We start from the raw sequence: 27,854 nt of genomic DNA, 5'->3' as shown, positions 1-27,854 counted from the left end.
TCAAATTTCACAAAAATGGTTGTGAGCAATGGTGACCACTTTGTATCAAAGGTAAATGATCTCATTGTATATAATCCAAAAAAAAAAAAAAAGATAAAAATTTAAAGGGAAAAAAATTTTATCCCTAAAAAGCAAAAGAATAAAATTAGAAATAAGGGGTGGGGTGTGGGCCTTTGGCTCACGTGCCTAGGGAAGAGCGAGGACCCTGGCCACATGGCCAAACACATACAACGTTTCTTGTTCTCTCTCAACCCCAACCCACCCGCCCCAACCCGAACCCCAAAAACAAAACTCTATCTCTCTCTCACACACACTTGGACGTATAGTTGAGGCATGTTGCCTTCAACCTATTGATGCGATCAAGGTTGTAGCTTGATACTGGTGGTAGTAATAAGGGCATTCTCTATTGTTGTAGAAATATAGTTATCGGGAGTGGGAGCGGAAATGGTTTTGGTTCTAGGAGCGACAGCATCATATCGATGGCTAGCTCAAAGCATGGGAAGTGAGTTTCGGTGAGGGTAAAAATAGCGGATCGAGATCCCTTATGGACAGGAAGCACATTTCCAATACATCGGGATCAATATCCTTATTTAATGGGTACGTGTTCCATGCAAAATAGGATCGTGTTCTCATACTTATTAGGATCGCGCTCCCATCGACAACAAAATTGCACCGCCATCTAAGAATGATCGCGTTCGTATTTGCAATAGATTGAGCTCCATTCAAGGAACGATCACATTTTGTGCACGATTAGTCTGCGCTCCCATCGCAAAACTCCACTTGAAAATTTTCCTTAAAATATAATTATTTTATTTAAGAAGTTTCTTTTAGGAAGTTATGAGAACGTAGAGATGGAGTTCCGAGAACATAGGGATCGCACGCCTAAAATTATGGGAGCGGAGATCTACTTTATTCAGGAACGAGATCTTCAATTTTAAAGAATGCATTCCACGCAATAGTGGGATCGAGATCTTTTATGCATGGGATAGAGAATCCTATAAATAAGAGTCAGCTCCTGAAAAATTTAAAACGAGTCCAATCGAGATGCCAATCATGGAATGCTGGAGCTGGGTTTCGGAGCGGAAGTGCCATCCTTATTGGGCACTATTGATAACTATGGATAGAACCATTTTGGGAACATAGGGAAATATTGATAACTATGGATAGAACCATTTTGCGAACATAGGGAAATAGGGAGCTGTGGAAGAATCTTGCACCATTTGAGAATGGGCTTGAGTGCTTTTCTTTAATCGAATTGGGAAACACAGCAATGAATCATGATGGCAACAGGTCGGGTCGCGTGTGGGTCCAGACCCTGACCCTGACCGAAACCCAAATCTGAAGTTATCGGACCCAAACCCATATCCTAAAGAAGCAACACGCGGTTGCTCCTGTCTCACTCATTCCTTCTTTCACACTATCTTTTTAGAATAATCCAAAAAAACGGAGGTGGCCATCTGATTTTAGAAAGGACACTTTTATTTAGTAAGGAAGGAATGGAATGCGGTGGTCCATTGTACAGTGTTGGATACCATATGAAGTGCGGTTTAACGTGTGCGAAAGCAAATGTAATACAATAGGTAGAGGTGTCGGTTGGGCAACAACTTTAGTACGTGTGGGGCAGGAGCATGGACATGTAGTTGAGTGATAGAGAGAGTTCGAGTGATTTGTAGAGAGAAATCAAGTGGCCTAATACAGTGGTAAAGAGAGATGCTGTGATGTCAATCTATTGTCACATATCTTGATAGTTCCTTTTTACACTATGGTTCTTAGGGACCATCACCCCATTTTAACTCTTTCTTTACCCTCTTTTGTACCGTGTGCTATGTTTGGTGGCTCCTTTTTTATATATATATATATATATGTTTTAATTCCCTCATCACGTCTTACCGCTTCATGTATACTGTTACAATAAGTTGCAAATGTAAGTGTGGTCCCTCAGTCCACATTAATTCTATATAACCCATGGGTTTACCTTCCTTGACAATTCGTATCTAGTAAATTCTTACAATTGGTATCCGAGTGGGTTTGGTCAAAGGCCATTTTAAGTGAGCAGTAAGACGCTATGAAGTCGACTATGTTAGGGACTGAGGTTCTAGATATTGGGATCGATGTGCGATCACACCAATCACGGTGTAAGTGATCAGTGAGATAATGTGAAGCTGATCGATTGGGGACCGAGCTTCTTGGCAGAGGAGATCGAAGTGTGATCACACCAATCACGACTGGCATTCTTGCGTAGAATCATACCTGCAAGGACCATACCTCTAAGAGGTCGGCGGCAACAACGAAACTGTTGCACTAGCACAAGAGAATGCCAAGGCACTGCAATGATGGCACATCAAGGTCAGGAAGGCAATGTTTGTGTTGAAGACAATAGTTCAAAAGGATTTGTTGGACCACATCCTAGAAGCCACCACTACAAAGGATGCATGAGACGCGCTAGCAACAATGTTTGCCAAAATGAATGATGCTCGATTGTAGTTCCTGGAAAACGAGCTCAGATTCGTATACCGAGGTGTGATGTCCATTAGCCAATATTGTTCAAAAGTAAAATCTCTCTGCCACGAGATCTCCAAACTCGATCTGAAATTCCAGATCGTTGAGACCAGAATATCATCACGATATGCTTGAGACCAGAATATCATCACGAGATGCTTGAGACCAAAATACAATGGGCTCACAACCCTCGTCAGGGGGTGGCAAACACAATTGTCTGTTCTGGTGTTAGAAAGTTTGCTGACAAACCAAGGGATGTTGGCCAAACAGATGGTCGGCATATCTGTGACAGACGGGAGAGATTGTCAAGACTAGCTGAAGGAGAGAGGGCTTTCAACATGGGGGAGCTAGACGAGGCAAAACCGACGCAAACCAATGACCAAGGAGATCCCAATGAGACGTCGAGTGCTACAACAGTGGCAAAAAGGGCCACATCTATCGTGACTGCTGGTCAAAGGAAACAAGGCCAGCCAGAGTCCAACGCGAGATCAAAGAAGAATGGGATATTCAGGAGACCCATGCAATAGTTAAAGAGACCAAATTGATAAGTTTGAAATTGGCCTACGAATGAACAAGGCAATTGGAATAACCTGAGGAACTAGCTCTCAACACAGTTTTCAGATATGAAGTTAACGATTACAGTCGAGACTGGATCGTTGCCTTAGGGTACTCTAATCATATGATATGACACAAAGCTAAGTTCCTCAACTTGACCGAGTACAATGGAGGCAAAGTTGTTGTTACAATTAAAGGTCTCCTATCACCCATGTAGGCAAGGTTGTATGTATGCCTTGATTTAGTACAGGAGAGGCCCAATTACAGAACATGCACCATGTGTTAGGAATGAAAAAAAATTTGTTGTCAATATCACAGTTGACAACAACTAGCAACTTTGTCGTATTTGGCCTAGATTATGCTAATTTGTATCAAAGTCTAAAGTTGCTAGATCAGCCGATTATGAAAGGCTGTTGAAAGTTGACCCTATCTTTATGAATACTTACAGCTAAAAAATAGAATCATCTATCTTTGTGGAGTCTTTCCCTATTAGTTCACCGTGTTGAGCTACTTTTATGGGATTATGATATGGTGTACATTGTGTGTGTATGTGTGTGTGTATGTGTGTGTGTGTATGTGTGTGTGTGTGTGTATATATATATATATATATATATATATATATATATATATATATATATATATATGGTGCAGCCCATGTAATCGAAACAAGAAAAAAACAAAAAAAAAAAAATAGTGACTTTCTTCCTCCATGGATGCACGCATCTTGCCAAAACACGTATATGCTCGTTCATTTGATTTATTTTTCTTCATGGTATCAGAGCGGATCTATTTCAGAGCTACTAACTGTTGTTGTTTGGGTCCCTGTTTATTTAGGCTCTATAAAATTTTAGAGAGACTTGTTCTAGCCTTTGTCATTGTTGAACCAATAAGTATTTTTTTTTTACCATGGTTGTTTCTCTCTATACACAAAGAAGATTTTGCATGATACAGCAAACTTGTGCAAAAATAGATGGATCATCTCATCCTTATCTAAAGTTTACATCATTCTCTTTGCACCATCTTTGGTGTGTAAAAAGTGTGGAGCAAAATTTGTTTTCATCTTATGTGCATAATTGGTCGGCAAATATATGCTCGAGCAAAACTTGTAGTGCATAGGCATCTTTATCTCTTTACCAAGAGTTTTTCTGGTGGATCATCTTAATCATGAAAAAGAAAAGACTAGTCATCCTTATCTAAAGTTTACATCATTCTTTATGCACCATCTTTGTTGTACAAAAAGTGTGGACCAAAATTTGTTCCCATCTTGTGTGCAAAATTGGTGGGCAATTTTATGCTCGAGCAAAACTTGTGGTACACAGGCATCTTTATCTCTTTGCCAAGAGTTTTTTTTTTAAACGGTGCAAAATTTCTTAATAGAAAGTTCCTTGGGAGAATAGTGCTGGAAACAGAGCACTTCTCGAATATGTATGCTATGATTTTTTTATTCGAGGTTTTTATTTGGGTGTATAGCTCATTGGTTGTTGATTCTTGGTGTTGTGATGATCATTGATAGTTAAGTTTGTATTTTATTTTATTTTATTTTATTATTGTGTTCTAAGATGGGAGATAAAAAAAAATCAATTATTCATGAAAAGGAGTATAGTACTAATGACAAGCTTACTAGTACTCTATTGAATGGAAGCAACTACTTAATTTAGTCTAAGACTACTCTTATCTCCTTATATAGAAGATCTAAATAAGGTCATGTTGAAGGAAAAAAAAGTCTCCATCTAAAGATGATTTGGCCTATGAGGATTGGATATCTGAAGACAGAAAAGTAATGTTTTGGATACTCAATTCCATCGCGGCCAATTTGAAAAATTATTAGTGAAACTCCTCAAAATGGTAGTGTTGAAGAAAATTGTGAAAATCATCAAGTTGAAGACAGACCTGAAGTGATTCATGAAGAACCCGTGGACCAGTCTTCTGAACTCAAGATTCCACTATGGCGATCCACTCGTGTTACTCATCTTCCATCTAATCTTAAGGATTTTTTTACTTATCATGTTGTTTCTCATCCTATTTAGAAACACATATGTTACAATCATGTGTCTCCAAATTATGTTGATTTTATAAGTGCCATCACTAATAGTCCAAAACCTAGTTCTTTTTCTGAGGCCCAATCCATGCCTGAGTGGAGGAGAGCCATTGAGGAAGAACTTAGAGCTCTTGACAGAAACCATACATGGGAGATTGTCAAACTACCTATAGGTAAAAGAACTATTGGCTACAAATGGACATTCAAAACTAAATTTAAAAGTGATGGAACTGTTGAACGATATAAGGCTGGACTTGTGGCCAAAGGATTTACACAAACTTAAGGTATTGATTATAAAGAGACATTTGTTGTAGTTGCAAACATGAACACCGTTCGTGTTCTATTATCTATGATTACTAATCTTGGATGGAAATTGTCTTAAATGGATGTGAAAAATGCGTTTCTCCATGGCGATCTTGAAGAAGAGGTTTACATGAGTTTGCTTTCGTGGTATCCAAGGGAACTAGAAAATGGAATAGTGTGAAATTTAAAAAAGGCTTTATATGGATTGAAACAATCCCCTAGGGCATGGTATGCAAAATTGAGTTATGCTCTCACTCATGTGGGTTTTAAAAAAGTAGTGTTGATTCCTTTATGTTTGTAAAGAAAACAAGTAAGGAAACTATCATTGTTTCATTTATGTTGATGACATTGTCATCACAATAAATGACCAATAGGGAATTTCAAAATTAAAGGCACATCTTCATAATAAATTTGACATTAAGGATCTTGGCAAATTAAAATATTTTCTTGGAATAAAAGTGGCTTACTCGAAAAAAAAGGCTTTTCATTTCTCAAAGAAAATATGTTCTCGATTTACTTAAAGAAACTAGAAAATTAGGGGTCAAACCTATTTGTTCGCCGGTAGATAGCAGATGGGGAACCCCTTCAAGATGTTGGTCAATATCAAAGGCTTGTCGAGAAACTTATTTACCTAACTATAACAAGGCCTAATATTATGTATACGGTTAGTCTATCATCCAATATATGAAAGCTCCACGGACTTGTCATATGGAAGCCGTTGAAAGGATTTTGAAGTATCTCAAAGCTTCACCTAGAAGAGGAATATGGATGACGCCAAATGGAAATGTTGATATTGAGGGATACTCTGATACAGATTGGGTAGGTAGTCCTTCAGATAGAAGGTCTACTACAGGATATTGTACTACTATTTGAGGTAATCTTGTCACATGGAAAAGAAAAAAACAGAATGTTGTGGCACGATCAAATGCTGAGGCAGAATATCGGGCCATGGCATAAACAACAGGCAAATTAATTTGGCTTAAACATCTTCTTCAAGATATGGGGTTGAAAACTCAGCTTCCAATAAAAATGTTTTGTGACAATCAGGCAGCCATTCATATTGCCTCAAATCCTGTCTACCATGAATGAACCAAACACATAGTGGTTGATTGTCATTTTGTTCTAGAAAAGGTTCAAGTAAATATCATTTGTATACCATTAGTTAGAAGCCATGATCAGCGTGCAAACATATTTACCAAAGCTCTTGCAAAGAAATAGTTAGCTAAATTTTGAGCAAGTTGGGCTCAATAGATATATTCGCACCAACTTGAGGGGGAGTGTTGAAAGTTAGCCTTATCTTTATGGATGGTTACAGCTAAAAAATATAATCATCTATCTTTGTGGAGTCACTCCCGGTTAGTTCACCGTGTTGAGCTACTTTTATAGGATTATGATATGGTATATCATTGAGTGTGTCTGTGTGTGTGTGTGTGTGTGTATATATATATATGGTGCAGCCCATGTAATCGAAACAAGAAAACGAAAACAAAAAAATAGTGACTTTCTACTTCCGTGGATGTAGGCATCTTGCCGAACCATGTATATGCTCGTTCAATTGCTTTATTTTTTCTTCAAGGGCCAATAACTTGACTCTATTTATGTAATGTCTACAGATTCAGCTTATGTACAGAAGGCTCGACGAAGTGAGATTATCGATCTATGGCATTCTATGCTGGGGCATGTGGGATTCACCAGGCTGACGGTTATGATGGATCATCAATGGTGAGGGGACTTCCTCAGCAAGATGTCTAAACTGATGTTGTGTGTACGAGCTGTTATTTTGGCAATGCTCATCGACAACCATACACTAAATAAAATTATCAAGCTAAGAGGTCGTTGAAGATTATCCATTTAGATGTATTTCGCCCAATAAAATAACACTAAGTCCGAGGCATGAGGTACATTCTTACTTTTATTGATGACTATTCAAGGTACATGTAGATGTATCTAATGAAGGAAAAATCAGAGGTCTTTGAAAAGTTTACAGAATTCCCAACAAAGATCAAGAGGGAGTTCGGGTAGAAGTTTTGGTGCTTATATATTGACAATGGAGGAGAGTACACATCGAAGGAATTCTCAGCCTACCAGAAGAAGGCTAGCATATAATGCAAGCTGACCTGTCCCCACACCCTACAACATAATGGAGTGGCTGAACGGAAGGTTCGACATCTGGTTAAAACATGCAAAAGTATGTTGAAAGCCAAAAATATCCCAGGCAGATTTTGGGGAGAGTGTATGAAGAAAGTATTATAAATCATCAATTAGCTTCCAAGATTCATCTCACCATACGAAAGACTCTAGAAGATCAAACTCATTGTAAATTGTTTTAAAGTATTTGGTTGTGTTTGGTATGTATTTGTTCCAAAACATTAGCATAGTAAACTCATGACACCGAAAGGTAATGGTGGAGGTGTTGTAACCCTATAGGCAGCCGATGCTACGCATCATGGAATGTGGTGTTCAATGAAGCATCATCCCGGTGGACTTCTAAAGCTACAAAAAGTATTAGATACTGGAGACGAACAAAGACCGAATAGACTTTGGAAGGAAAGCAAGACGGACCAAACTATGAGAACGAGATACAGGACAACCCATCAATCACATCAGGAAGATAGATCTTCCAATCCATGGAGAGATAGTGTCCACAAGAAAGAGGCACCTGAGGAGGCTCGACCATGTATGCTAGAAGATGTCACAGAAGAGCCACAATTACGACTTTCAACCAAAGTATGAAGATCGAATCCAACATACATGGATGTTGCACTCACCGAGGTAAATGATGTACAAGAACTGGTTCATACGAAGAGGATCGTCAACGTGCAGAATGGCAGAAGAACATGGAGGAGACAATGTTTACGCTAGATTAGAACCAGACTTGGGATCTACTCGCTATACCGAAGGAGTCCCAGACTAGCCGCCCGAGGTTTCTCACAACCGTATGGGATCAACTATGATTCAATCCCATGTCCAAAATGACAACAGTACATGTACTGCTTTCACTAGCAACTAGCAAGTAGAGAAAATTATGGCAGATAGATCTGAAGAATGTTTTTCTTCATAGAGAAGTTGGTCGACATATATATATAGAGCAACAAAAAGGGTTTGAAACCAGGGATCGGCCAAATTACATCTACAAGTTAAAGAAGGCCTTATACATATTGAAGTAGGTATCGAGGGCCTAGAATGGAAAGATCGTTGAATTCCTACTGCAAAGTAGATACTCTGCCACACCTGTTGACTCAAGCTTGTTTGTAAAAACCAGTGATGATAAATTATGCATTATACTTATCTGTGTTGATGATCTGAATATTATAGGGGATGACACATAGGAAAACTACCACATAAAAAAAAATATGTTGAACAGATTTTAGATGAAGGAGCTCGGGGAAATCAAACATTTTCTATGATTCGAAATTGATCAAGTTAAGGAAGGACCTTTCTTGTGTAAACAGAAGTACACTAGAGACCTATTGTAGAATTTTGGTATGGTCGATCAGCCAATCATGGCACCAATGGAGGCAAATGTAAGGCTAAGTGCATATGAAGGAGAAAAACCAAAGAACCTAGCCATGTATAGACAAATTATCGACAATTTTATCTACTTGACATTGACTAAGCTTGACATCACACATGCAGTCATAGTATTTAGCTGATTCATGCATAATCCAAAGAAACCTCATTTGGAGGACGTACGAAAAATCTTGCAGTACATGAAAGGTACCGCTGACTACAAATTGTTATATAAACAGGGACAATACTGAGTCAATCAGATACTGTGATGCTGACTTTGCTGGCGGTAAACAACTTGCCGATCTACTACTGGGTATTCCTTCAACCAGGGGTCAGCAACAATCTCTTAGTGCAATAAGAGACAACCCACCGTCTCTTTGTCGACACCGAAGTAAAATATATATCCGCAGCAATGGCTGCACAAGAATTCACTTGGCTAACGGAAAACTTGCATCAACAAGTGGAAAAACCAATGTCACTGTTATATGACAATTTATGAACTTTTCGACTGGCTGAAACCCCATTTTTCAAGCAAGGACCAAACATATTGAGGGACATCATCATTACATGCAGAAAAAGGTCCTGACTGAATTGGCATCACGATAAAAGAACAGACATATTTACCAAAGGACTTTATATCAAAAAATTTGTTCATCATATAAAACAACTTGGAATGGTAAGAGGATCAACTATCGGAGCAAGCAGGTGTTGAGGGGGAGAACTGTATAAAAAAAAATGCAGTTCCTCCTCTCTCTCTTTACAACAATCTAAAAAGGAGGCAGTCATCTGATTCTAGAAAGTCACCCTTTTACTTAGTGAGGAAAGAATGTAACGCGGTGGTCTATATGGGCTCATCGAGAACCATATGAAAAGGCGGTTTGAAGATTTATAAATAGGGGCTTGTGTCGCTTAACGTGTATGGAATTGTTTTTGCCAGACCAAAGGTAATACAATATGGATGGGTATTAGTTTGGCAACAACCAATGTAGGAGTGGGGCATGGGCAAGTAGTTGAGTGGTAGAGAGAATATGAAGGAGAAGATTTTCTTTATTTTTACGCCCTATGCTTTCACTAGGAATATGTCTCTTCCTTAATTGAGGCTTAATTTAGACAAAATAGATATGTCACCCCAATTGTTCAATTCAACACATTGTGGTTTTCATTCTCGCTTATACCACCTCACTAACAGAATCAAAAAATTAATTCCAAATTTTTTAAAAAAAAAACGGGTAGGGGCCTGTCACCCCCACTAGATTACCCAGAGAAAAAAAATAAATAAATCCTCCTAAAGCTACTACTTCAAAGAGATTTGATCTCCATCTCTATCTTAAATCATTTTATAATTGGAATATATTGGATCCTGATTCCATAATCCAAATTTCCTATCCGAACTTGACTAGGATTTCTTCTGAATTTCCTCATTCTAATACTTCTCCTAATTTGAATACATTTCATTGTCAAATTAATCCCAAACTCAGTAGGACTAGACTAATCTCTCTCTCTCTCTCTCTCAAATCAGTGCAAATTTAATAGGCAACTCCCAGTTCCATTAGGAAGTTTTCCTCCCACAAGGGATAGATGCCCTTCATAAACCAACAACTACGTGCTCTTGAGTTACCATTATTATTACATTTTAACATCTTATTAGTAACATCTAGTATTAAATCATCATTATAATGGATTAAATACAGCACAAAGAAGTACAATCATAATAATTTTCATTTCTCATTGAGATAAATAGCATTTGCTAGAGTCTTAAATTATGAAATCCAGTTGTGACCGCTAGATCGGCCTAAATTCAATCTGTATAGTTGAGCTTACACTATTCCATTACGACTTGAGCTGACAGGATCTTTTTCCCATATATAAATTTTGGGGAACCGCCCAAGACCCATCATCTCTCAACTCAGTCCTAACATATTCCTATCCAAACTGACACGATTGAAAGTAGCTAAATTCTTTCCACTATTCAAGACTTTCACTATTGATGCCCTATATTCTCGTCTCCTATGATTATTTGAAAGGGAATTTCTTGGAGGTGCAAACTTTCATGAAGTTTCCAGCTTTAAAATTATTTTGTAGTTCTACTCTTTTTCATAGGTTTATTGAGTCATTTTTCATCAATTGTTAACATTTGATACATCCCCAAACGAAACAAGAATAGACGATTGAAAGAAAAGATTCGCTGAAGTTCCCTTTGCTTGTGTTTGTCGTGTTGCCTTAAACGTATTTACCTTAAAATATAATCTTCAGGTGTCTTTATTGACTTTATTTATTTATTCCCCCATAAATAATTAATGTTTCTCCATATATTATTGAGAGGATATATTAAACAACGTTCCCGACAAGGATTCCACAGGAATATGTCCATACCTTTGGTAATACTAAAATACCAAATTTAGAAAACGAATTATAGAATTATTTTCTATTATATTGGATGCTATTGGTTAGTGCAATCCACCTTAATGATGATTATTAACGGAGTCTATATATAGTAAGGCGCACCTGACGAAAAATGACAAAAAAACAAAAAACCTTATAACCATCTTTGTCGCCATAACCTGACACATACCAACTCAACTGCTCACAGTGTGGTAAGGTAGAGAGAGAGAAGTAGAGAGATTAAAATACATTCAAGGCCAAGGACTCGGCCTTGGCCCAAGCGGAGTTACTCGGCCAAGTCATTCCGGCTCAGCCAAGTAGAGAGCATTAAACGTTAAAAAGGGAGAGAAAAAAAAAAAGGAAAAATATAGAATGAGACCATTTACCTTTGGTACAAGATGATCACATTAATCTTAACCAATGGATGTAAAATTGGGAGAAGGGGATGCGATTATTCCGTTGACCAAGTTCAAAGTTCAAATGAAATTTTTTCAAAATTTGTAACACAACCAAGCAATCAAATTTCACAAAAATGGTTGTAAGCAATGGTGACCACTTTGTATCAAAGGTAAATGATCTCATTGTATATAATCCAAAAAAAAAAAAAAGATAAAAATTTAAAGGGAAAAAAATTTTATCCCTAAAAAGCAAAAGAATAAAATTAGAAGTAATGGGTGGGGTGAGGGCCTTTAGCTCACGTGCCTAGGGAAGAGCGAGGACCCTGGACACGTGGCCAAACACATGCAACGTTTCTTGTTCTCTCTCTCAACCCCAACCCCGCCCCGACCCCGACCCCGACTCCGACCCCAACCCCAACCCCAAAAACAATACTCTATCTCTCGCTCTCACACACTTGGACGTATAGTTGAGGCATGCTGCCTTCAACCTATCGATGCGATCAAGACCAGGTTGTAGCTTGATACTGGTGGTAGTAATAAGGGAATTCTCTATTGTCGTAGAACTATAGTTATCGAGAGTGGGAGAGGAAATGGTTTTGGTTCTAGGAGCGATAGCATCATATCGATGGCTACCCAATGCTTCAACGCATGGGAAGTGAGTTCCGGTGAGGGTAAAACTAGCAGATCGAGATCCCGTATGGACAGGAAGCACATTTCCAATACATCGGGATCAATATCCTTATTTAACGGGTACGTGTTCCATGTAAAATAGGATCATGTTCTCATACTTATTAGGATCGCGCTCCCATCGACAACAAGATCGCACCGCCATCTAAGAATGACAGCGTTCGTATTTGAAATAGGTTGAGCTTCATTCAAGGAACGATCACATTCTGTGCATGATTAATCTGCACACCCATCGCAAAACTCCACTTGAAAATTTTGCTTAAAATTTAATTATTTTATTTAAGAAGTTTCTTTTAGGAAGTTCTGAGAACGTAGAGATGGAATTCCGAGAACATAGGGATCGTGCGCCTAAAATTATGGGAGCGGAGATCTACTTTATTCAGGAACAAGATCTACACTTTTAAGGAATGTGTTCCACGCAATAGTGGGATCGAGATCCTTTATGCATGGGATAGAGAATCTTATAAATAAGAGTCAGCTCCTGAAAAATTTAAAACGAGTCCAATCGAGATGCCAGTCATGGAACACTGAAGCTGGCTTTCGGAGCGAAAGTGCCATCCTTGTTGGGCACTATTGATAACTACGGTTAGAACCATTTTGGGAACATAGGGAAATAGGGAGTTGTGGAAGAATCTTGCACCATTAGCAACTCATCTAAGCCTAAAATATACGCTGAGAATGGGCTTGAGTGCTTTTCTTTAATCGAACTGGGAAACACAACAATGAATCGTGGTGGCAGCAGGTCGGGTCGCGTGTGGGTCCGGACCCTGACCCTGACCGAAACCTAGATCTGAAGTTATTGGACCCAAACCTAGATCCTACAGAAAGCAACACGCGGTTGCTCCTGTCTCACTCGTTCCTTCTTTCACACTATCTTTCTAGAATAATCCAAAAAAATGGAGGCGGCCATCTAATTCTAGAAATGACATTTTTATTTAGTAAGGAAGGAAGGAATAGTGTGAAAATTAAAAAAAGGCTTTATATGGATTGAAACAATCCCCTAGGGCATGGTATGCACAATTGAGTTATGCTCTCACTCATGTGGGTTTTAAAAAAGTAGTGTTGTTTCCTTTATGTTTGTAAAGAAAACAAGTAAGGAAACTATCGTTGTTTCATTTATGTTGATGACATTGTCATCACAATAAATGACCAATAGGGAATTTCAAAATTAAAGGCACATCTTCATAATAAATTTGACATTAAGGATCTTGTCCAATTAAAATATTTTCTTGGAATAAAAGTGGCTTACTCGAAAAAAAAGGCTTTTAATTTCTCAAAGAAAATATGTTCTCGATTTACTTAAAGAAACTGGAAAATAAGGGGTCAAACCTATTTATTCGTCAGTAGATAACAATCAGAAATTAAATTCTTTTGATGGGGAACGCCTTCAAGATGTTGGTCAATATCAAAGGCTTGTCGAGAAACATATTTACCTAACTATAACAAGGCCCGATATTATGTATACGGTTAGTCTACTCAGCCAATATATGCAAGCTCCACGGACTTGCCATACGGAAGCTGTTGCAAGGATTTTGAAGTATCTCAAAGCTCCACCTGGAAGAGGAATATGAATGAAGCCAAATGGAAATGTTGATATTGAGGGATACTCTGATACAGATTGGGCAGGTAGTCCTTCTAATAAAAGGTCTACCATAGGATATTGTACTACTATTGGAGGTAATCTTGTCACATGGAAAAGAAAAAAACATAATGTTGTGGCACGATCAAATGCTGAGGCAGAATATCGGGCCATGGCATAAACAACAAGCAAATTAATTTGGCTTAAACATCTTCTTCAAGATATGGGGTTGAAAACTCAGCTTCCAATAAAAATGTTTTGTGACAATCAGGCAGCCATGCATATTGCCTCAAATCCTGTCTACCATGAACTAACCAAACACATAGTGGTTGATTGTCATTTTGTTCGAGAAAAGGTTCAAGTAAATATCATTTGTATACCATTCATTAGAAGCCATGATCAGCGTGCAAACATATTTACCAAAGCTCTTGCAAAGAAATAGTTCGCCAAATTTTGACCAAGTTGGGCTCAATAGATATATTCGCACCAACTTGAGGGGGAGTGTTGAAAGTTGGCCATAGCTTTATGGATGGTTACAGCTAAAAACCATAATCATCTATCTTTGTGGAGTCTCTCCCGGTTAGTTCACCGTGTTGAGCTACTTTTATAGGATTATGATATGGTATATCATTGTGTGTGTGTGTGTGTGTGTGTGTGTGTGTATGTGTGTGTGTGTGTGTGTGTGTGTATATATATATATATATATATATATATATATATATATATATATATATATATATATATATATATATATATATATATATATATATATATATATATATATATATATATATATATATGGTGCAGCCCATGTAATCGAAACAAGAAAACAAAAATAAAAAAATAGTGACTTTCTACTTCCGTGGATGTAGTCATCCTGTCGAACCATGTATATGCTCGTTCATTTGATTTATATTTTTTTCAAGGGCCAATAACTGGACTCTATTTATGTAACGTCTACAAATTCAGCTTCTGTACAGAAGGCACGATGAAGTGAGACTATCGATCTATGGCATTCGATGCTGGGGCATGTGGGATTCACCAGGCTGACGGTTATGATGGATGATCAATGGTGAGGGGACTTCCTCAGATAGATGTCTAAACTGATGTTGTGTGTACGAGCTGTTATTTTGGCAATGCTCATCGACAACCATACACTAAATCAAATTATAGAGCTAAGAGGTCGTTGAAGATTATCCATTTCGTAAAGTAACACTAAGTCCGAGGCATGAGGTACATTCTTACTTTTATTGATGACTATTCAAGGTACATGTAGATGTATCTAATGAACGAAAAATCAGAGGTCTTTGAAAAGTTTAGAGAATTCCCAACAAAGATCAAGGGGGAGTTCGAGTAGAAGTTTTGGTGCTTATACATTGACAATGGAGGAGAGTACACATCGAAGGAATTCTCAGCCTACCAGAAGAAGGCTAGCATATAATGCAAGCTAACCTGTCCCCACACCTTACAACATAATGGAGTGGCTGAACGGAAGGTTCGGCACCTGGTTAAAACATGCAAAAGTATGTTGAAAGCCAAAAATATCCCAGGCAGATTTTGGGGAGAGTGTATGAAGAAAGTATTATAAATCATCAATTGGCTTCCAAGATTCATCTCACCATACGAAAGACTCTAGAAGACCAAACTCATTATAAATTATTTTAAAGTATTTGGTGGTGTTTGGAATGTATTTGTTCCAAAACATTAGCATAGTAAACTCATGACACCGAAAGGTAATGGTGGAGGTGTTGTAACCCGATAGGCAGCCGATGCTACGCATCATGGAATGTGGTGTTCAATGAAGCATCATCACGGTGGACGTCGAAAGCTACAAAAAGTATTAGATACTGGAGACGAACAAAGACCGAATAGACTTTGGAAGGAAAGCATGACGGACCAAACTATGAGAACGAGATACAGGACAACCGGTTAATCACATCAGGGAGATAGATTTTCCAGTCCATGGAGAGATAGTGTCCACCAGACAGAGACACCTGAGGAGGCTCGACCATGTATGCTAGAAGATGTCATAGAAGAGCCACAATTACGACTTTCAACCAAAGTATGAAGATCGAATCCAAAATACATGAATGTTGCACTCGCCGAGGTAAATGATGTACAAGAATTGGTTTCAGACGAAGAGGATCGTCAACGTGCAGAATGGCAGAAGATCATGGAGGAAAAAATGTTCACGCTAGATTAGAACCAGACTTGGGATCTCGTCCCTATACCGAAGGAGTCCCAGACTAGTCGCCCGAGGTTTTTCACAACCATATGGGATCGACTATGATTCAATCCCATGTCAAAAATGACAACAGTACATGTACTACTTTCACTAGCAACCAGCAAGTAGAGAAAATTATGGCAGATAGATCTGAAGAACGTTTTTCTTCAAAGAGAAGTTGGTCGACATATATATATAGAGCAACCAAAAGGGTTTGAAACCAAGGATCGGCCAAATTACATCAACAATTTAAAGAAGGCCTTATACATAATGAAGTAGGTATCGAGGGCCTAGAATGGCAAGATCGTTGAATTCCTACTGCAAAATAGATATACTGCCACATTTGTTGACTCAAGCTTGTTTGTAAAAACCAGAGATGATAAATTATACATTATACTTATCTGTGTTGATGATCTGAATATTATAGAGGATGACACTTAGGAAAACTACCACATAAAGAAAAATATGTTGATCAGATTTCAGATGAAGGAGCTCGGGGAAATCAAACATTTTCTATGACTCGAAATTATCAAGTTAAGGAAGGACCTTTCTTGTGTCAACAGAAGTACACTAGAGACCTATTGTAGAATTTTGGTATGGTTGACCAGCCAATCATGGCACCAATGGAGGCAAATGTAAGGCTAAGTGCATATGAAGGAGAAGATCTAAAGAACCTAGCCATGTACAGACAAATTATCTGCAATTTTATCTACTTGACATTGACTAAGCTTGACATCGCACATGCAGTCACAGTATTTAGTTGATTCATGCATAATCCAAAGAAACCTCATTTGGAGGCCGTATGCAGAATCTTGCGGTACATGAAAAGTACCGCTGACTACAAATTGTTTAAACAGGGACAATACGAGTCAATCAGATACTGTGATGCCGACTTTGGCTACAATTTTTTTAAACAGGGACAATACGAGTCAATCAGATACTGTGATGCTGACTTTGACTACAAATTTTTTAAATAGGGACAATACGAGTCAATCAGATACTACGATGCTGACTTTGCTGGCGGTAAACAACTTGCCGATCTACTACTGGGTATTCCTTCAGCCAGGGGTCAGCAACAATCTCTTGGTGCAATAAGAGACAACCCACCGTCTCTTTGTCGACACCGAAGTAAAATATATATCCGCAGCAATGGCTGCACAAGAATTCACTTGGCTAACGGAAAACTTGCATCAACAAGTGGAGAAACCAATGTCACTGTTATATGACAATTTATGAACTTTTCGACTGGCTGAAACCCCATTTTTCAAGCAAGGACCAAACATATTGAGGGACATCATCATTACATGCAGAAAAAGGTCCTGAATGAATTGGCATCACGATAAAAGAACATACATATTTACCAAAGGACTTTATATCAAAAAATTTGTTCATCATATAAAACAACTTGGAATGGTAAGAGGATCAACTATCGGAGCAAGCCAGTGTTGAGGGGGAGAACTGTATAAAAAAAAACGCAGTTCCTCCTCTCTCTCATTCTCTCTCTCTCTCTCTCTCTCTCTCTCTCTCTCTCTCTCTCTCTCTCTCTCTCTCTCTCTCTCTCTCTCTCTCTCTCTCTCTCTCTCTCTCTCTCTCTCTCTCTCTCTCTCTCTCTCTCTCTCTCTCTCTCTCTCTCTCTCTCTCTCTCTCTCTCTCTCTCTCTCTACAATAATCTAAAAAGGAGGCAGTCATCTGATTCTAGAAAATCACACTTTTACTTAGTAAGGAAAGAATGTAACGCGGTGGTCTATATGGGCTCACCGAGAACCATATGAAAGGGCGGTTTAAAGATTTATAAATAGGGGCTTGTGTCTCATAACGTTTATGGAAAATTTTTTGCGAGACCAAATGTAATACAATATGTAAGGGTATTAGTTTGGCAACAACCATTGTAGGAGTGGGGCATGGGCATGTAGTTGAGCGTTAGAGAGAATATAAAGGAGAAGATTTTCTTTATTTTTCAATGCCCTATGTTTTCACTAGGAATATGTCCCTTCCTTAATTGAGGCTTAATTTAGACAAAATAGATATGTCACCCCAATTGTTCAATTGAACACATTGTGGTTTTCAGTCTCGCTTATACCACCTCACTAACACAATCAAAAAATTAATTCTAAATTTTTTTAAAAAAAAACGGGTAGGGTCTTGTCACCCCCACTAGATTACCCGAAGAAAAAAAATAAATAAATCCTCCTAAAGCTACTACTTCAAAGAGATTTCATCTCCATCTCTATCTTAAATCATTTTCTAATTGGAATATATTGTATCCTGATTCCAACATCCAAATTTCCTATCCGAACTTGACTAGGATTTCTTCTGAATTTCCTCATTCTAATACTTCTCCTAATTTGAATACATTTCATTGTCAAATTAATCCCAAACTCAGTAGGACTAGACTAATCTCTCTCTCTCTCTCTCTCAAATCAGTGCAAATTTAATAGGCAACTCCAAGTTCCATTAGGAAGTTTTCCTCCCACAAGGGATAGACACCCTTCATGAACCAACAACTATGTGCTCTTGAGTTACCATTATTATTACATTTTAACAACTTATTAGTAACATCTAGTATTAAATCATCACTATAATGGATTAAGTACAGCACAAAGAAGTACAATCATAATAATTTGCTTTTCTCATTGAGTTAAATAGCATTTGCTAGAGTCTTAGGTGTAAAAGAAACTTCAAACTTAGATCCAAGAAAGAAATATGGAACCTAAATATCAATGTCAATGGGTTGGAAGAGCAAGGATGTGAAATGATCAAGTGTTGTACATCCGGTAGCACCGAAGCCATCTCCATATTGGTAAATGAACTCAAAGCCCCTTGTAAAGTTTAAAGTTTCTCTGATGATGGTCTTTGGAAGTGGAGATGGAGTGAGCCATTCTTCATGATGTTGCTTCCACAAATCATTGACTAAATTTCTTATATGCTCCCTCGCTTGCTCCTCTGATGCGCCAGTTTCTTGCACATAGCATTGCACGGATTCAAGTAGGTCTCCTCTTTTAAGTTCATCCTGCATGCACATCAACAACACAATTCATGTTATCAGATAAAAATAAAAATGAATTTGAGTAGTGTATGAGAAATTTTTTCTGTTAAGTTACCACTCTTGCATTTACTTAATAAAAGGGAACAATGTTCAATCAAACTTCTTAAGCAACTGTCTTGCACGTACCTTACTAGTTCCCATATCATTGATAAGTCGTTGAATCGTGGAAGAACACCAGACGAGCTTTGGACCTTGTTCTAAACAACCAACAACTTCCGGTGCAATCTTCTCACCAGAGAGAAAGCAACCATTAATTGTAAGAAGCGGACCAGCTATTAAAATATAGGCATTCCTTAAGTATTCATCTAGTGTTGGTTTGTACCCACTATGAAACCACTTTGCTTCCTTCAAGTATACCTTGCAAAGACCAGCCCACTATAACAAGAGAAATACTGCTAAATCATACATAACTAAATGATACAGTGACTAGGGAGTAGAAGTGGGGCACATATGATTAGGGGCGCGGATGCCTCAACATAAGCCCCACCCTACACTCCTACCTCCGCCGTTAACATGTCAAAAAAAAGAAAAAAGAACAAAAAAGAGGATACAATGACTAATTTAAATACGAAATGCATACCGCCTTGCTGAGGGATCCTATGATACAACAACCCTGCTTCTTTAGGGTATCATAAGCCATATGATTCATGGTATTGAACAAGGCCATGTAAACAAGTTTCATGTATCCGGGAAGTGGTTCCATGTCTTTGAGATCCCACCTAGCAATTCAATTACACATGAGTAAGTTCTCGAACACAAGGTCCATATTGTTGGCTTTTTCTTCCATTTCATTGTTGATATCAATGGTTTAAAAAACAGATCGGTGACCCGGATAGGGCCTCTAAAAAACCGATCCGGATCGGCGAATCGGCGATCCGGAAATAGGGAATCGGGTGAAACGGTCAGAATAAAGCTTAAAAAAAATCCGAAAAAATTATTAAAATTCATTATAAATATTTTTTTTTAGGAATTCAATAAGAAATGAGGGTACTCCATTAAGAATTCTCATGTTTTTGAATGAATATGCGAATATTGATATGTTCTTTCCCTGCATGAACCGCCATTCAGCATTTAATTTACATCACACAAAAGGATAAACATATAATTATCATGGAATAAGTATATCAACATACATGGACTACAATAAAGCATAAAATTAGTAACATATGATCTAAAAATAAAATGATAGACGACGTTATTGTTCTTCTTGGTCACGCTGGTGCCATTGATTGAATTCGTTTAACAATTCATTGATTCGATCTAAAAATGAATCATCGATATTAGCAGGCGTCTGACTATTCCCAAATCTCTGAGTGTTAGTGTTTTGTTGTGTTCCCAATCTAAAATCCCCGAAGATTGTCCATCCTTCATGCTCACCTGCACTGTCGTGCTCATCATCATCATCTCTCTCATTTTCTCTTTGAATAATATGGATTAAAAAAAAAAAATAACAAATTTTCACAAAAATCGATCATGGATTAAAAAAAAAAATCACAAATTTTCAAAAAATTCTATCATGGATTACAAAAAAAAATTTGATCATGGATTAAAAAAAAAAATCACAAATTTTCAAAAAATTCTATCATGATTACAAAAAAAATTCGATCATGGATTAAAAAAAAAAAAATCCCAAATTTTCAAAAAATTCAATCATGGATTACAAAAAATTTGATCATGGATTACATAAACTTCGATCATGGATTACATAAAATTCGATCATGGATTACAAAAAAAAACAAACAAACAAAAACAAAAAATTCAATCATGGATTACAAAAAAAGAAAAAAACAATTCAATCATGGATTACAAAAAATTCAATCATGGATTACAAAAAACTCTATCATGGGTTACAAAAAAAGCAAAAAACAAAAAATTCGATCATGGATTACAAAAAAAAAAACAAACATTTCGATCATGGATTACAAAAAAAAAACAAACATTTCGATCATGTATACAAAACATTCGATCATGGATTACAAAAAATTCTATCATGGGCTACAAAAAATTCGATCATGGATTGCAAGAAAAAAAAAACAAACATTTCGATCATGGATTACAAAAAATTCTATCATGGGTTACAAAAAAAAGAAAAAAACAAAAAATTCGATCATGGATTACAAAAAAAAAAAAACAATTCGATCATGGATTACAAAAAAATCGATCAAGAATTACAAAAAAATCTATCATGGATTACAAAAAATAAAAAAATAAAAAAAAAAAAATAAATAAATAAATAATAAAAATAAATAAATAAATAAATAAATAAATAAAAATAAAAATAAAAATTCCGTACGGGACTCGCCGATTCACTGTACTGACTCGCCGATTCCGTACAGTGAATCAGCGATTCACTGTACAGAATCGTCCGGTTCTTTCTAAAACTGGACGATTCCCCGTTTTTTTCACCAATTCGATCCATTCATGGCGATTCCCGAGTTAAACCGAGCGAGTTCGGTTCGACTCGGCGTTTTTTTAAACACTGGTTGATATGGTCTTCTGCATCCACAGTTATGTTTGTCACATTTTAATAAATAGCAGTGCATCTTAAACTCTCATGCCCTCCATGGAAAATTACTGCATGACAGTGGGGGAATTTTATAATATAGAAACTACGTCTAATTTAGACCCCAAAGTTTTTAGTAGCAAAAACAAGTATGTTATGTCCAAACCATCTGTGTGATAGAATGGTAAATGTGATTCATGTCATATTAGAAGTGAGTATTTACTACCAATTTGGTTGCAAAAACCGTTCTCTAAAGGAAACACAAAAAAATGAATGCCATTAAAACATAAGAAATTTAATTTTACATCATATTTAATAATGAGTAAATAATTAATAGGGAAATTATCGCTAATATACTTTTATTTTAGTAAAATCAGAAAGAAAAAAAAAAAAACCTAACTTTTCAAAACCTCCCCTACACCCCTTCTCACAAATATCGGCTTTTTGTTTTTACCAAAATGACCTTCACAGTAGTCTTTTTACCGTAATAAATTTTAAGCTTTATAGTAATTAAAACATCGTAAAAAATTTAAAGAGAATTATGGTAATTTAATTAGCGCAATGTGTGGGGAAGTCTTTACGGTATTCGTATTACCGTAATACTTTCCGGGTCAATTTCAAACCCCTATTGTCTAAAAAACTTCAAATCGAAGTTAATATTAGGGCTATCTCTCTCTTCCCTTCACGGTAGACTTCGTAGGAGCAGTATTTTTCAAAAAATCCATGATCTCATGGGAGCACGATGTGGATCTACTCCCTCGCTCAAAACCACCTATTTAAGTATGTTTTTGTTCTAAAATTTTGAGAACCATATAAAAATTACTAAATTATTTTTGAAAGAATTAAATTGTGAGTTCTATGACACTTAAATTTAGCTCTTTGAAAATTGGATAGTTCTATTCAATCTTGAAGTGTTAGGTTTTTATAATATACAGAAGAATTTACTTGAAAATTTTGTTTTGCTGAAATTATTCTATAAGTAGTGGAGATTATATCCTAAAAATTTGAGATTTGAAAATACTGCTAGCATAGATTTTTGTTGAGGGAGTAAATAGATAGTAGACTCCCAATAGAGTAGAAAATCTTTTTTTGTTCTTTTAATGAGAAGTGGATAATATTACGGTCATTAAATTACCGTACTACTACTTTAAGGTATTACGGTATTTTAATTACTGTAATACTCCTTCAACTTATTACAGTATTTAAATTACCGTAATGTTTTTTACGGTAAAAAGACTACCATAAAGGTTATTTTGATCTAAAAAAAAGCCTAAAATCGTGAGAAAGGGTGTAGGTAAGGTTTTGAAATTTTGGGTTTTTTTTTTAAATATAGTAAAATATAGGTATATTAGTGATAATTTCTCTAATTAATTATATAAAAAATCTTATTTTTTGGGTATTCAAAAAATATTAATTTCAATTATTAGTTATACCACTATATTGTTATTGAACACACAAATACACACACATACAAAATATTTACATAAATATAGCCATAGTATGTCTAATTATTATTATCACTTTCTAGTTGTACAGAAAAAATTACTAATAATATTATGAAAATAATAGTATAAATTATGTTATTGTCAGGTTCATTCAAAGTAATGTAATTTAGTTACCATGAATTTTATGAATTTATAAATTATATTTTAACTTGTAATTTTTGTAGAATGAAAATATCTTTAAGTTTTTTTTGAAGGGGCACATCATTTTGTTTTATATTATGACACTTGAAATTTAGCTATAAAAAATAATTGTTCATTTTCAATATTCTTGAATTATTTAAGGGCATTTATGTCTTTTATTATTATAAAAAATTCAAACGTATTTTAGTCCATTGATTATTTTAGCTTAATTATTCAAGTTATTTTTATGGATGTCAAGTTGAATATAAGAAGAGAGAGGGACGTCCAGCCTCAGGATGTTTAGTTTTTGAGATATCTGGGAGAGTAAAAAGAAAGGGAAAGGTTTATATACTTTTCCTAGAGCATAGAAGAATTATGCTTCCCCATCATTCAACCGTCCAATTTTGATCAAGTGAGCCACTCATCATTTGATCTTAGATTTAACATCTTAGAGTATTTTATTTTTATTTTTTAATTAAATTGCATGAATATCAAATTAGTACGTATCATCTAATCATTGGGGCACAACTACAAGAAATACAAAATATAATTTTTTAATTAAACGTAATACCCAAAATACCCTTTGAAACTTTCAGGGGTATTTTGGGTATTTTATTTTATTGAGAATACTTTTTATAGTTTTTAGAAATGTGATTTTAATAGAGGATTGGATGCCCAAAATTTGGTGTAAAAATATTTTATAAAAAAAGTTAAAAATAACATAGTATAGAGACATGACATTATGATTGGACCATCTTAACCCTCAATTCAGAATAGACGGCTGGATTAAGAGAAATATATAAGTTTTATGTTGTACGGGAAGCATATGAAGCTTGCCCAAAACGAAAATCCTAGACATGTTAGCCTTAATCATTTGACTGAATGCTTAGTAGCACCTCGTATGGTGCCTCTCATTTTTCAATTTCTTTTTCTCCTTTCCCCTCTACTCTCTTCGTCCCCTTCCTTCCATTCTCTTTGTTTAAATTTTTTTTCTCTTTTTTTTCCTTCTTCCCTCCTGTTTTCTGAATTCATTTGCCGTCTCTTTTTTTATGGTTCTAAGTTTTTAGTACTGGGAAAACGTTTATGTGTGACTCCAACTTCTTAGGCAGACGATCTGAAATGAAAGGTTATGATTATTTATACCACAATATCACATAAAGCACTGTTTTACTTTTCATTTTTTTACCAAAAATATTTTTTTTTATTTTTATCATGTGTGTCCCTGTCAGATCTAAGCATGCCCCAAATTTTACATCAAACATATTTGTAAAAAAAAAAAAAGAGTCATCTCATAAAGTTCTTATGGTTAAGAGTTAGCTTATGGCATTGTGACTCAAGGCATCTCAATCATCTACTCACATCTGACGGCTGAGACTAGGGTCACATATACTATATATATGTGGCTGGGGTCATGTAGAAAGCTTCCCTCTTTATTATGACCAAGGACTAGATAATACATTTTTAGAATATTTAAATAAACATAAGAATAGAGCTCCAATTTAATTGGTTAACGCTTGATAATTTGCATCCCTACATCCTAGGCTTGATTGCTACCAAGGATAGGGATCCTCTCCCCACTAACTCCCTAAAAAAAAAAAAAAATATTGCGAAGAAACAAAAGTTAATGAAAAAAATCTGAAAGTATAGAATAAAAATATTTTCATTTTCATTGAATTAGATTTTAAATTGGTGATACTCGTAGTTGGGATGTAATCCTTTGAACTGTTTGCAAACCCTAATCACATTGCCCAAACACTTCCTTAAGATCTGATTGGTGTAAAGATTGGACCATGTTGAAATTCAGCTTTGCAAGTTGAAGTAGAACTGGGCTTCTTTCTTTTTGCCCTTCATAGGCATGGATGTAACATCTCGCTTCCATTCAAAAATCCCTCCGAAAACGAGGAAATTGTAGGGCATGCTGCACTTCCCCTCTGAGCCATGGTTCCATGCTGTTCATCTTAGCCTTCAAATGCTTGGAAGTGAAGGCCTTAGCTTCATCTAATAACTCTTCTCCTGGTAAAGCAATACATGAAGCTTCAAACAAGCTTAACATACCCTTCACATCTCCACTTACTTTGGTAATAAAACTGCCATCTCCATCTTTGAAGGCATTGAATACATCTGTTCATCACAATCATATACTGTAAATTTGAAAAATTCATACATGAGCTCCCTTGTGCTTAAGAAATACATATGGGCATTGAATACATCTGTTCATCACAATCATATACTGTAAATTTGAAAAATTCATACATGAGCTCCCTTGTGCTTAAGAAATACATATGTTTACGAGGGTCAAAGAAATTGGGAGGTATTAGAAAGCTTTTCTTGTCTTATGTCTCTATAGGGTTCCTCAAAAAAAATATGGGTTCTGCGATCATCAGCCTCACGGTACTACCCTCTCAAATCTCGGCTTCGCTTTCTTCCTTGCTCCAATTTCTATTTGCTTTCAGGCCGTTGAAATAAACTCTTTTAATTTCGTGTCTTAGTGGAAATCTTGTTTCCTTATGCAGTTGATGCAAACCGTCCGTTTGGTGAATGGTTAAAATCTTCAAAGAGTTCAATGTCATTATTTTTCCACTTTTCTAGGGAAATTATTGGTGGATAAACCAGAGATGCTTTTCAGTCTTCCAAATAGAAAAAAATCAGCAAAAGTAGTCTCTTCTTTTTTTTTTCTTTTTTTTTTTTAATGGATTTACGTACAGTTCTACATTTGTCAACTTATAACGGCTAGTTATAGAAATTTAGGGAACTACACCTAAAATTTGAACTACTTAACATTTTAGCTCTTGGTGTATTGATTGTATTCAATAAATTTCAAAACCCACTTTAACACATCATTTGATGGATTAGTGGGTATTTTATCAAAAGAATGATGGGATATTTAAAAATAGATAAAAAAGAATCAGTAACATATTAAATAATTCAAATCGTTTGATAAATTTCCCTATTAATTATAACTCGCTTTGTGCCATGCTTGAGAACCCAAATAGTTAGGGAAAAAAAGGTGATGATTTGTCACGCTTTACAAACACCAAAAGTATGGTTTGGGTGGGGACGGAAAAAAAAGAGAGAAAGGGGTGTGCCTGCGGAAACATTGTATCCATGTTCTCTCAGCAATCGAAAGTGAAGGGCCGCAGCATGAAGATATTTGCATGAGGACCCTACCAAGTTATAGGCATAAATGGTATCAAGGGCCGTTTTGATCTGGTCCTCAAATAGGTAGCCAATTCCAAGCCGTTCGATGGTGTTGATGAGCTCCATCAGAGCCATTGGTTTGTCGGTGGCTTTGAAAAGAAGTATGGCTTGGTACTTTAGCTCCTCGGCTCGGTTCTTATGCTACTCACCCTGCAAGTCACCGAAATTACTAGCCCAAATCAGCCGGAATTTCAAATCATTTTTTCATTAAATAATAATAAATTATTATCTTAATTAAAAAATATATATATAAAGAGACTATTTATTTTTAATACAAGAAAGTCACAATCACTCTTGTCCATCAGATTTCAAATTAGATGGTTGTGAGTATTTCATTATTACTCAAAGTTCAAAAAATATTCTCAAATTTTGTGACATGCCCCAAGCCATACAATTTGAAATCTAACTAGGAGTAATCGTGAGCTCAATAGTCTTATAGTATACAGTCCCTAATTAAAAGCTCCACAAGTTTTTAACCGTGCGGGGAAGCAAAAAAATAAAAGAAAATATTTCCAATGGGAGCAAATAACATGTGCCACGGGCAATAACCACGTTGAAGGATTTCTTTGACAGTCTACTCCAAATGGCCAGTCCAATTGGGGCCATAAGTTTTTATCTTTCTTTTTTCCTTAACATAAGGGTGCGGTTTGTACAGAGCTTAGGCTCTTAACAATCAATTAGACCCTACCTTCAAATAGTATCGAAAATTGTGGTTTCAATAATAGAAATCTATGTGATAGCCTTAAATTATATTTTCATATTTATTTATAAAGTTTAAAGCTTCAAAAATAGTGTAAATCGACATATGTATGAAAACTTAAAAATCTTGAAAACTGTCGGTCCAAAAATGCATTACAAAATATACTATTGCCAAAACTTGAAATCCATTTTTTTCTCATGTCCATGTATCTTGATATCAAGATGATCAATTTGAAGAGATTTGGGCATCAAAATAATCTCCTCTAGTGAAACTATTGAGGTACTCTCAAATTTGATTGATTCGAACCTCGGCTATATATAAACTTTTCCCTTAACATAATGGCCAGTTCATTTAGGGCCATAAAAGTTTATCTTTCTTTTTAAATGTTAAGATGGGACCTCATAAAAAAAAACACTTCTAGACATTATGTTGGGGCACTCGATACCCACACCACCTCTATCTCTGCATAAAACCGATCCAAAAAATTATACTTTTGGTGACCACCTTATGTTCGAGCCAAGGACTCACCGTGTAGTTGCTCCTTATGGACTGGATGATGTCATAGTCCCAAAGGTTAGGCCTATAATTTGCAGAGCGTCGAGGTGTT

General features: G+C 36.2%; 1 protein-coding gene and 1 pseudogene across 1 annotated transcript; both read right to left on the bottom strand.

The window, feature by feature from the left end:
* Positions 1-18,885: 18,885 nt before the first annotated feature.
* Positions 18,886-25,243, bottom strand: LOC148779273 ((-)-alpha-terpineol synthase-like). Its single transcript, XM_088856627.1, has 4 exons — positions 25,104-25,243; positions 19,802-19,940; positions 19,348-19,596; positions 18,886-19,185 (listed from the first exon to the last, which is right to left on the bottom strand). Exons 1-4 carry the CDS (start codon positions 25,226-25,228, stop codon positions 18,886-18,888), a joined length of 813 nt encoding a protein of 270 aa, XP_088712753.1. The 5' UTR covers positions 25,229-25,243.
* Positions 25,229-26,622, bottom strand: LOC148779272 (alpha-thujene synthase TPS3, chloroplastic pseudogene; annotated as a pseudogene).
* Between the last annotated feature and the right edge of the window lie 1,232 nt (positions 26,623-27,854).

Source organism: Amborella trichopoda, chromosome 13 (assembly GCF_054954075.1).
Source record: "Amborella trichopoda isolate Santa Cruz 75 chromosome 13, AtrichopodaSantaCruz75HAP2 v2.0, whole genome shotgun sequence".
Lineage (NCBI taxonomy): Eukaryota > Viridiplantae > Streptophyta > Magnoliopsida > Amborellales > Amborellaceae > Amborella > Amborella trichopoda.
This window is presented reverse-complemented; position numbering and strand designations above follow the sequence as displayed.

Coding starts and splice junctions, on each gene's coding strand:
- LOC148779273 (XM_088856627.1), bottom strand. CDS start 25,228: ATGGAAGCGAGATGTTACATCCATGCCTATGAAGGGCAAAAAGAAAGA. Junction 19,941..25,103: donor CAATCAGATCTTAAGGAAGT/GTTTGGGCAATG, acceptor TTGAATTGCTAG/GTGGGATCTCAAAGACATGG. Junction 19,597..19,801: donor TAGGATCCCTCAGCAAGGCG/GTATGCATTTCG, acceptor CTCTTGTTATAG/TGGGCTGGTCTTTGCAAGGT.